The 12781-nt window shown below is 36.7% G+C and overlaps 1 protein-coding gene across 1 annotated transcript in view; it reads right to left on the bottom strand.

The window, feature by feature from the left end:
- The window catches only part of LOC150105429 (26S proteasome non-ATPase regulatory subunit 11-like), a 324220-nt gene extending 314041 nt beyond the window's left edge, over positions 1 to 10179 (bottom strand). The window contains exon 1 of the mRNA XM_090393957.1: positions 10092 to 10179. Within this exon, the coding sequence (XP_090250083.1) occupies positions 10092 to 10179 (88 nt within the window). The remainder of the gene's footprint in view (positions 1 to 10091) is intronic.
- Positions 10180 to 12781: the final 2602 nt, after the last annotated feature.

Raw genomic sequence — 12781 nt, 5'->3', positions numbered from 1 at the left:
ATACATTTCTGCTACTGCAAAGTTAAGGCCTTTATCAAGTAATGCAAGTTGACCGTTATTTAAGGTGTGGCTTGATAAGTTGATCACGCCTATTGCTTGCAGGTGGTTAGCCGCTCCTTGTCTCACTCGTTTGTTGTTCACTGTTGGAGTTGTTTACCGGAGAAGAGATATGCTGATTGGTTGAATTCATATGATTGGCATTCAAATTTCCCCATTGTTCTAAAATATGAAATTTGGCCTTAAGTTTTTCTTTATTATTTTCTAGAATATGTAGCCGAATGTCAGTGATTCTTTCAAGCACATTCAATATATCTGGATTCATATAACTAGATAGTTCAGATTGTAAATTTAAAACCTGATTTTGAGTTATTGCTAGATTTTTGCAGGCTGTTTGGATTTGCTCTCTAAGCATTGCTTTCTCTGTGTGTGCATAGAAACGAAGTGCTTTAGTGGAAGTAAATTTCTTTTTCAGCTTGATGCAGTTAGGATTAAGATTACTGTCTCTGCATCTCTTTAAAAATTTTAATATTTTCTATGTTCTTGCAAAAGTCTTCCCTCGACTTGTTTAGCTAGTTTTTCAATAACGTTTGTGGATTTTAGTTCACGGTTCACATCTGAGAGCTGCTCAACTTTTATTCGCTTTAAAACTTCTTTTTTTTTTTTTTTCATGTTCCTCCTTTCAATATGAAATTCAATTTCATCCTGCTCAAGACTCAATGGTGATCACTTCCAATTTCAAATTCTCTGTACACTAGTGTCCTGCACCAGGGAGAAAACATTACTATGAATAACAGTCAATGAGACTTTTCTTATTCCTTGCCTCTTCTCTTCATGTGAATTTATGCACATTTTTATGTTGGAACACTGTAGCTAAAGAGAGGTATGAACAGCAGTTAGCTAATGAAGCCAAAAAGAATCCTAAAGAGTTCTTTTAATAGGTAGCCACCAAAAGAAAGAATGATTATGGAAGGATGACACTGATTAGAGAAAATGGTATAAAGACAGCTGTTGCAGAATGTGTGGTGGAGATATTTAATGAGCAGTTCATACAGGTCTTTCAATCTTGTGAATGCGACTTCATGGAGAGATTGAGAGCAGTAGATGATGGAGAGGAGAGACTGACTGTAAGTGAGCAAGAGGTGTATGGGGAGTTCAGTAAACTAGATGTTAATAAGGCTGTGGGACTTAATAATATATCGCCATGTATTCTGAAAGAATGTGCCAGGGAGTTGACACCTGTCTTGACATTTTTTTAATATGAGTCTTGCACTCGGTCAAGTCCCTAAAGAGTGGAAGGAGGGCAAGATTGTGCCACTTCATAAAGGAGGTGATCGAACTCAAGCATTAAACTATAGGCCTATCTGTGTGTCAGGTGTTGTGGTTAAGTTGTTGGAGAAGCTTGTGAGAACTAGGATCCAGAGTTGGGTTGACAACAATGGTATCATATTTGATGGACAGCATGGATTTGCTAAAGGGAGGTCATGTTTTAGTAATCTACTTACTTATTACAATAAAGTGACTGCTTCCTTGGACAGAGGAGAAGGATACACAGTGATATACTTGGATTTTGCAAAGGCTTTTGATAAAGTACCTCATAATAAATTGATAGTCAAACTGGAGCGGATGAGGTTGGAGATTAGATTGGTGCATTGGATTGGAGATTGGCTGTCTGATAGGTATCAACAAGTTGTGTATGGGGGAGCGATGTCGAGGAAAAGGAAAGTCACTAGTGGAGTGCCTCGGGGATCTGTTTTAGGGCCATTACTGTTTAACTTGTATGTTAATGATATAGGTGAAGATTTGGATGGAGATATTCAGTTGTTTGCAGATGATGCAAAGTTGGGATGAACCATGAAGAGTAGTGAGGATGTTGTAAACTTGCAGAAGACTTTAATAAATTGAGTGATTGGGCACGGAAATGAGATGCGAGTTCAATGTTGCAAAATGTAATTCCTTACATTTTGCAACATTTGGAAATTTGGAAAACAAAGATGGGATGCTGAATTTATGCTTGGTGAGGATACATTGTTGGAGGTGGAAGAAATAAGAGATCTGGGGGTGATAGTGGATAAGGATCTGAAATTTAGCGGACACATAGCCAAAATTGTGAAGACAACACAAAGGCTTCTGGGAATGATGCAGAGGACACTGACGTGTAGAAGTAAGGAGATTCTTGTTCCGTTGTATAAGGCTTTGATTAGGCCACACATGGACTATTGTGCCCAGATTTGGTCACCTGGTTTTCAGAAGGATGAAGAGATGTCCAAAGGCAATTGACTAAGGTAATTTCTGACCTCTGGAATGTCAGGTATGAGGAAAGATTGAGGAGATGCAATTTGCAGAGTCTAGTGGACAGGAGGAAGAGGGGAGATATGATAGAGAACCTACAAGTTATTAAGGAGTTGTTATAGAATCAATGATGGAGAGGTTCTACAGAAAATAGTGGGAGATCAGGGGAGAACCAGAGGTTATTATCCCTGGAAGCTGTATAAGGAGGGTGCGAGTAGAGGAGTGAGAAGCAGGTTTTTTTCATGCAGAGTTGTGAATGATTGGAATGCCTTGCCTGAGAGTGTGGTGTCTGCAGGTGTTTGAATGTATTCAAAGCAAGGTATGATGAGCTGTATGTGTGATAAAAGGACCTCCCAGATGAGTCTTTGACTCCATGAGGTCTTGGGTAATAACAATAATAATGTCCTGAGTAGAAATTCAACAGATATTTACCATTATTATTAGCTTTGCTCTTTTCTCCAAATTTTCCCAAAACACTTCTGTATGTCTAACAATCATTTCCTACTCTGCTATTTAGATCCCCAACAAGGACAAACTTTTCCTCTTTCATTGTGTCAGTCACTTTCTCTAAAGCCTCAAAAAATTACTCCACTTCTACCTTAGTAGAACCTTCTGTGAGACCATATGCACAAATAAGTCTCACTGTCCAGTTCCCCATTCTGATATTTGCCCACATCACTCTACTTGATGTTGCCTGCCATTCAAGAAGATTAGCCTTGTATTTAGTGTTGAATACTATAGCTACTCCTTTTCCCTTCTCCACTCGGCTAGCCAGGCTGGCAATCTTCTTTCTTTTTCTCTCATCATACTCAAAATGTTGAGCTCTTCATGTAATGCATGCATCCATACGATCATGCAACCATCTAGACATTAGTTTCTTGTCTGGTCTGACTATAGACAAGTCAATGTTCAGTTAAAAAAATAAAAATCTTAACACCAACCCATGGAAGTATAACCCATCCTACGAGTACCAATCCTTTTGTATATCAAAATCATCCCATACATCAGCAAACTACACACCATTTCTCCTATGGTCTACTCATTGAATCATTCACAATTCTGGTCCATGTATGTGGGTGTTGGTTCAAATCCCACTCCTGACAGAAACTTTGCCGGCTTGATTGGCTGAGTAGTTAGTGTATCCGCTCTCCAGCCGAAAGGCTGCGGGTTCAACTCCCGCCATGGGTATGGATGTTTGTGATTGTCTGTGAAATACTAGTGGTGGTGGTCAGCGGTAGATGGCGTTCGTGTAGGCGATGAAGGTAGTTGCAGTTAGTGGATTGTGGAGACAGAGGTGTAGAGTAGGTGTCCTCCCCTCGATGAATCTTTGGACTCCCTGGAGGTGTTACGTAATAATAATAATTACATATCTTTACCTGAGCTCATTCCTGTTATACCATGTTAACACTCGCAAACTTAATTTTTTAGCTTTTTACCTCATTCAACAACACTTTCGTATCTTCTCTCAAACCATATTTCTTTTAAATAATTTGTTCCAAACAACACAAGCAAATCATCAATTGTTCCACTTTGTGACATACATAGGTCACATTACAAATCTTCAGCTACAAAGATTCATGACACTATCGAGAATATCATAATACATATTACTGAAACAATAATTTGTCATTTAACCTGTCCTAAGTTCAACTATTTTGAAAAAAAAAAAAAATTAAAAAAAAAGAAAAGTTTCTTGTTATACAGGGTTATTCAAAATGAAAACAGCAAATTGTACTTGTTTGTGAAATTTTTATTTCCAACCATGTTACACGTCACCTGATAGGAAAACTACGAGTTTGCTTTTCCCCACGTTCTAGTAGAAGGCTCTTGCTACTAGAGTGCGTTATAAGCACCTGAAAGAAGATCCTTCAATCTCTTGCTCAAAGAGTTAAAAAAAATGGCAACTCTGCAGGAGAAAAAGTTTTGTGTTATCGAATTTGCAAAGTGTAATTCTGTAATTACACTTTGTTCACGTAAAATCCACACTCAATTTAAGAAAGAACCTCCTCATCATAAGCAGATTTACTCATGATACAAAAATTTCAACGAGAGGGATGCACCGGTGAAGGGAAAAGTCTGGGTCATCCATGTGTTTCCAAAGTTAATATTGCAAGAATTCAACAAAAACATTCATATGCAGCCCAAGAAAATTCACAAGCCACACAAGCAAGAAATTAGGAATTCTTCAAACAACATTATGGTGTCGATAAAGAGCCAAGAGGCTATTTTTCCACCGGCGTAAATTAAGTTAAGGGGATAATGGTACACCGGTCTGGCAATTCGTTAGTAGGAGTATATGCAAGTTCCGTTCACTTAAACCTTGGTATTCCAGGTTTACTGGAATACCAAGGTTTAAGTGAACTTACTACCTACTCACTGATGAGACCTCAATAAAGGTCAAAACCAGTCTGGGTAGTGACCTCTCCTCATAATGTAAAACAGTAACACATCTCCTAGGATCTGCGTTTTACATTATAAGAAAATATTAAGTATAGTGACGGAGCTTGCTTCACCTTTGACACGAGTTGCCCTAGTGTTGTACCACCCAGATGTTGACTTACGCTTGGACTTGCCGATAGTTCTTCAGCATGAAACTCTTAGATTTCGATAGATTTCGATCTCCGAGTTTCGTATCCAGCTTTAAAATAACATGGGATTTATTATCCCCTTAACTTAACATTATGGTGTGTTCTCAGGAAATAATTACATATGAAAGACTATAAGCTGCAGTTAATGCATGCACTACACCTTGGAAACAAAAAAAAAAAAGTTAATTTTGTATAAGAATGTTGGATAACATGGAGAATGATGTCTTCACAGCAGGACTCATTTTTTCTAATGTATCAACTTTTTGCCTAAGTGAATCATCTCTTGCTACTAGAGTGTGCTATAAACACTTGAAACAAGAAGATCCTTCAATCTCTTGCTTAAAGAGCTAAAAAAAAAAAAAAAAAAATGGCATCTCCACAGGAGAAAAAGTTTTGTGTTATCGAATGTGAGAATATGGGGGACAGAACATCTATGTGCAAACATTGAACATGAAAGAAACTCACCAAAAGTGAGCATGTTTTGTGCCATTTCTCATAGGAAAATTTAAGGGCTTTTTTCTTTGCCAAGGTCACAGTAACCGGGATGTCATACTTCAATATGTTACAAATCTAGAGACCTAGGTGGCCGCCTGCACAGAAGATCATCTGTCCCACTTTGAATAATCCAGTGGTTAGGAAGAGTTGCAATGAGATAATTACAGTGAAAGTGAGGCAACGCCTCTTCTTGCATGAAAATGCAGTCGGCAGAGTCAAGGAAACAACCAGGTTTGTAATATCGAAGTATGATATCCAAGTTACTGTTACCGCAGCAAAGAAAACAAAGCCCATAAAACACAAAATGAAATAGCAGATGGTACTTGTTTATGAATTCTTTATTTCCAGCATACATAGAGTGCCTGAATATCTGACAGATTTCCTCTGTACAATCTGTTCCTTCATTTCGAATAATCCTGTATTTTGTATTATGATTACTGGAAGAGCATCTCCTTCGAGTCCAAAATCTCATCATGGGTAGCCCACATTATCCACACAATATTTTCATGGCTCTCCGTGAATAAGTTCACTGACAAAGCACTCGCACTTGACTCTAGCAACTCAATCCACTCATTTGCTAGTTTCTGAGCAAAAAAAAAAAAAAAAAAAAATGTAGCCCTGATCCCCTTTACTGATCAAACACATTTACTCAATTTCCAAGTATGACCTGTTGTTCTACTACTTTGTCCTACTAAGTGTTAAAAAATTTACTCTCTATCAATTCTATAAAACTCTTTTAGTGATTTGTACACTTCTATTATACCTCTCTTTTCCACTAGGATTCATCTTTTATACCTAATAAACTCTCTTTCCATCATTCTTCACATAAATTCTTCTTCATCACTTCATCCTCAAGAAACTCAAGATGACCAATTCTATGCAAAACACATCCATTTTCATTGGCAAAATTTAATGAAATTTATTTGTACATATTTTTCACTATACTGAACAATTTCATTATTATAAGACTTCGTTGGGTCTAAAGAGTTAAACAAAGATAACTGGGAGACCTCCAATTAGCTTTAAGGAATGTGAAGAACTAAATTAGGAGATTGTGATTTAATGCCCAGTCCTCACCTTTGTATGGATTATTTAGTTTTGCTAAGGACAAAATGAATATCAAGTTGAAAATAAAAATTGTAAAATAGTTGAAACCAGTTAAAGTTGAGCAGCTTTTAAAGATGAACTATAGAATAAAATATACAATTATTAATCAGGAAAAATGCTGGAATTTGAAAACAAAAACCAAATCTTGGAGAGTCTGCAACAAATTCTAAGAAAAACATCACATGCTAAGGAGTCATCAGATGAAGTTGTATGAAAGGATAGAAAAATTCAAACTTAATGGTGGACTCAAGAAGATAAAATCATAGAAAAGAGCACATTAAAAATTGCAAGTCAGCAGATGCCTTGCAAGAGTAAAAGTAGCTAAAAAAAAGTTAAGGGGAAGACTATAAAAGATGTCAGGAAGGTGAAAAATGTCCTAGAGGCTACTAAATAAAAATTAGAAATCAAGAAAAATAAATCTAATTCTTATACTGATAAAAGGCAACAAAAAAAACTGAAGATAAAGAAACGTTACATATCTGGAGTAATTACTTTGAAAGACTTAAATGTAAAAAACATGATAGTGAGGTTAGAAAATACCAAAACGGAATGCAATCAGGTCAGGAGTGTATATCAATACTTGAGATAGATGATATCTGACCAGAAATACTCAAATATGGCAGATATGAAATTTTATAGTGGCAAACTTTGTCTACTCAAATTCCAAATGATCTAAGTAGAGCTCTCATAATATCCATCTATAAAATGGGAAATTAAATAAAAAAAAAAAAAAATGTGAGAATTATACAGCAATTTCTCTGCATTCCAGGTAAGATTTATGCAAAAATACTTGAATGAGAATATGAAATACTGTGTGGAAGCAAAAATTAGAGACGATCAAGATGGATTCATATCAAACAGAAGTAGTTTCAGGTCAGGATCAGATTTCTCTTTAAGATAAATAACTAAGAAATTGTGAAAACAAAATATGATCAGTGCCAATAACGTTTATAGATCTAGAAAAAGCATATCACAAGGTGCTAAGAGAAGCTGTTCAAAATGCTACAATTATATTGTATAAAGGGGTCATTATATAATACATAATCTATATTTAAGTTCTAAATCAGCAATTAGAAGTGAAGAATATAGAGATTTGATATAAAATCAAGTGGAAGCAAAAGATGTATATATTTTCTCTCTCTCCCTACTGTTTTTCATCATCATGAAAGAAAGTAGTATTGTAACACCAACACTAAATGGCTTTCCTCCTTCAGTTGTACAGATCTAGCAGACAGAGATGCCATTGAAATATCTCCATATTAAGTCGGTAATAACCCCCTTGATCAGCTTATGACTCAATCATATAACTTCTCCTTTTATTCAAGAGGCTTTGTAATTTGCATTCTCTCACTCTATCTTCATATCACACATTTCATAGACCTGTAACCAATTTAGTGAATCTTCTTTAGACCCTCTCTAAGATATCCTCATGTCCTCGAAAACAAGATCAGATCTGTGCACTGCAGTCCATATTCAGGCAAGGCCTTATAAAAGGAAACTCTTCCTCTGCATGTCAAGGTCCTCCTCATCATTGTCATAATCTACTGCAATGTTCTCAGTTTAAGCAGTCTCACTTTTACACTTGAAGTCTGTTCATTATCATTACCATATCTCTCATCTTTCCGCCTCCTTCAAAATTTCTCCATTTCTGCCAAACAAATTTCAAGATCTCAAAATATACAACATTAAACTGACATCTCCACTCACTTATCCATTCATACAGTCTACTGAGATCCTCCTTTAAGGCCACAACATCTGCCATGCTCCTCACAGTCCTGCAAAACAGTTACTTCTCCAGTTAAATCAATCCCAATATCACTAACACATAAATTAAACAATAATGGTACATAAAACCCCTGCAACACTTAACTAGTGCCCTTCTTCTTTTAGGATATCCCCCCCCCCAATACACTCCACTACCTATCTGAAAGTAAATCATCTAACTCATTACTCTCTTAACCAATGAGATCCATTTCACTTTAGCTACTCACTTGTGTAACATTCTAACAAAGGCTTCTGAAAAATTCAAGTAAACCACTGTATGTGCATCGCCCTCATCCAGTGAATTTCATCACTTTGTATTATGTAAGCAAATTGTTAAAACATGATATCCCACCCACCCATTTTTATTTTATTTTATTTTTTAACAAACCCATGTTGCCATAGTCCTGAGAATGTAGAAGCCTTTAGAAAAACTGCCTAGGCAAATAAAAAATCGATACTTTTAGGAGATTTCATCTGCGTATGAAATGGAAAGGGGAGATAGTATATTGAATTTCATGAGCTTCTATGGTAGCAACATGCAATGGAAAAATGCATATATCAGGTGATAGTCTCAGAGGATATAAATGTGAATGAGATTATGAACATTACCCCACTAGATGGTGACAGCGATCATATGGAATAAGCAGTTGACTAAGCAAGAGAAGGTTATTGTTGGAAAAGGATGGACAGTCTTAAAAAGATATCAGCAAATGCTGTATATGGTAAAATGAGAGTAATACCCCAGAACAGAGTAACTAGTAACGTGACAAGTAAACCACTCCGAGTTCAATTATTAGGCCAACGTACTTTAATTTCCTTGTTAGTGCTATTAAATGGGATTTCACTAGATATTCAATTTGCTGTTCTTTCAAAGTTGAGAATTATAAGAAGTGATGCTGATTTAGAAAAAAAAAGTTTCAACTTTGAACAGTGCATAGCATACAGCACTGTACATTGTAACAGTGGGTGGATAATGTAGCATGGTGTTTCTGCAATCTAATGTTTGCATTTATATAAGAATATACAATTTTCAACAAATGGTGTAATATTATCACAATGGTCAATGAAGATATGAAGTGTCTTGAAAACAGGTATTTGATCTTTAAAACTAATCTACAAAGATCTTCCAAAATGGCACCAGTTGATTATAATAATCAGAAATGAGTTGATATTAAAGTATATCATGAAGGATCTTGAAAGTAATTTATTTTCACATTACTGGCCTCGTTTTATGCGATTTCATACTTTCTTGTTGCACTTATTCCTAAATGCCTATTCATATCCTTGTAACGGGGGGGGGAGGGATTCAAACTGCATTTTTTCCTAATTCTGCATGTTTTACACCATCTCCTTAGCTCAACGAGTAGTAAATGTCCATTTCTTTAATTTCAAGCAACATGCAAACGGCACTGCTTTCCCGACGTACTCCATACTCCCTCTTCAAATTAATTAAAATTATCCTAACATACTTGTCAGCAAATGTTCAGCGATTGGTAGAGCCTCTGCTACTAATGGCTCGCGCAAAAAGTTAAGTTTGAGCGCGGTCAGTAGTTGGGAGGGTTCTAATCGTTCAATGCTGTTGGCACACTCGCCCTTGATGAGTCTTTGGACTCCCTGGAGGTGTCACATAGTAATAAACTGGAATACAATCTCACGTCTGACAACAGCTTGCAGCATGTTGAACATAAAACCTAAGCATTACTATCTTATGCATACAAGACTTATGAATCACATTTTCGCAATAAAGTAATGGGCGTTATAACAAAAACATCTCATTAATATGACGGTTTCCGCATGTTATTCAACACAAAGTATGCAGTACTGCACAGTGAACTCTTTTCTGCTTACCACTCTGAAATAACTCCGCAAGTTGCGTGGAGGCATCAGTTAATGACAAACCTTGTTCCCCTTCAAGCACCGGAGTTAAACTCGCCATTTTAGTCTATAAGCGATTGCAGTGCCACTTATTACCATTTCGTACAAATTAAAAACTGAACAAAATTAATTGTGAAATAATTATAACCTCAAATAGTTTGAATAGCTTCTTTATAATGCCTGCAGTTCAAAGGTAAAATATCCAAATTTCTAGAGACGTCATGATGGTGATAACTGACACTTTTTGACTTGATTATCAGGAAAGTGGCAAAAAGTCTTCATTTGATCAAAACTATGAAAAAAAAAAAATTATAACTGTACTATTATCAGAAGTAGTATTATTACATGACAGAATATTATATTTATTATACGGAAATCTGCGCCTTGCTTTTGACATTTCCAAAACATTTGACCATGTCTGGCGTTCATCTCTGCTAAACAAATTCAAAACTTTAGTCTACCTGCCACTCTTCGTAATTAGCTTTCTCTCTGCTCGTTCAGTACATATTAAGGCGGACGGCACACTTTTGGAGCTTTGTAACCAATGCTGCTGTGCCACAGGGATCTGGAATATCACCTATCTCCATTATAGATAAATGACCTACTCTTAATCGTTTAGAATCCTATCCACAGCATTGAGGAAGATAGTACACTCCATTCATCCAAATCCTTCGACAAACCATGTAGTTCTCAAACATCCCAAGCATTAAGATCATCTGCAATTTATGCCTTAAAAAAAACTCACTATACATCCTTCAGCAGGGTAAGGACAATGTGTTAGCCATCAACGCCACCAAAACAGTCTTGCCTTTCTCTCAGAAAAGTGATCGCGGCACACCTTCCCTTATCCTCAGTAATGCAAACATCACCAGACAGAATTAAACTTCTCTTTTTTTTTAACAGTATTTACTTCCAACCTCTCATGGTACAAACGCATTATATTAATAGTTCTATTAACGGTAAAAAAACTGCCATTCATTGGCCGACACGTTGAATACGGAGTTCAGGGCATAGATGGCAACACGAGTCTCCACAAAAACGTTCAAAACCAAGTCCCACAACATGAGTTTCCATGATAGGACAGCAATATACAAGCCTCACATCATCTGAACCAACAAGCAGCATTGTCTGCAATGGCGCAAACGGTCTACAGTGGGAGATGGAAGCTTGTAAAGCTGTATTATACAACGACGAATCAAACTACATCCGCTACTGAGCAGCTAAATGGAGTGGTGGATATTAGATGAACTTCTCTTACCAGAGTGTGTAACTATGAAATTCGAAAGAGGCTGTGTGATAGTATGGTCTTGTTTTCCTGGTATGGCCTGGGACCACTGTATGTGGTGCTACGAACTTAAATTCCGAAAGGTACTGAATATTATGGACAATGCAATGCTTCCTACTTTGTGGAGTTTCTAAGAAACTGTATTTCTATGATTCTATGGAATTGTCTCTTTCAGCAAGACAATGCACTGTGTCATAAGGCTCCAGGCTCCTGATTTAACTGCCTGGTTTGTGGACATGAATGTCATCACACTTGACTGGCCTCCACAGAAACATGATTTCAACCCTATTCACTATCTGTCAGATGAATTGCAGTGTCGGGTGAGATCAAGGATGTCCTCCCCACAATATTTCAGGAATACATTATATGCCTACGAGAAGAAAAGTCAAAAATTCCCATTGGTCGATATCGTACACTCGTGGAAAGTATGCCCTGTAGGATTGTTGCACTCACTACAGCAAACCGAGGTCCTACATCTTAATAACGTGAACACCAGTTTGTTCCTTATAATATGGTCGCCGTGGACTTGTTTCCTAGCGGTTTATATACCAAAAAAGCCCAGCCCATCCATAGAATACTGTTCACATATTTTGGATGATGGATCTAAAAATTCTTGCTAATCCCCAAAGAAGATCAGATCTTCTCATATATGACCCTTCCTCACAGCTTACTTTAACCTTTAGCTCACAGATGGAATGTTTCAGTTCTCTGGCAAATTTCATTCCTTTACTTACTGCTGGACTGTTAAAATAAGAGCAGCAGCTGACCAACAACACTTTTCACTGCAATTTCAAACAAATCGAACATTCTCCTCTTCCTCGTTTATTATATCTACCTCTGCCCTCAGGAACAGGCTTCCTTGTAATGTTTTTTTTCAATAACTTGAACCCCCAGCTGTTTAAGAAAATATATGAATGCACGCACGCACAATAACATACACATAAAATAAGTTCCTTTTGCTTCTCTAAGAGACTGACCTTGTTCGTTTTAAACTTCTGAGGACACTCACTGTTTGCTTTTATCATTTTCAAAAGAACTGAGTTCGTGGGATACTCAAGGCATTAGTGAAACTTTCTCAGCATGTTTTCACTGCCCTTTCTTTTACACATGTAGTCACACCTGTATGGGTAAATCGTACCCATAGTTATAATAATTACGATTGTTTGTGCTCTATTTAACTTCTCATTTAGCTAAAGTATTATGTTTTGGTTCATTATTGGAAATTTGTGTTTCTGCCTTCTTTACAACTTCTGGGTCTTTACAAAAGTAACAGCAGGCAGGACCATCCAATGGTGGTGGTATTCTTTTTAGCTATGTTATGGTTGACAAACATGCATGGTGCACTTTGAAGAAAAAGGTCTTTTAGAATGACTTAAAG

Source organism: Typopeltis vanoorti, chromosome 6 (assembly GCF_054136105.1).
Source record: "Typopeltis vanoorti isolate ZY-2024b chromosome 6, IOZ_Tvanoo_1.0, whole genome shotgun sequence".
NCBI classification, from domain to species: Eukaryota; Metazoa; Arthropoda; class Arachnida; order Uropygi; family Thelyphonidae; genus Typopeltis; species Typopeltis vanoorti.
Note: the sequence above shows the minus strand (reverse complement) of the source record. Positions and strands in the feature narration are given on the sequence as shown.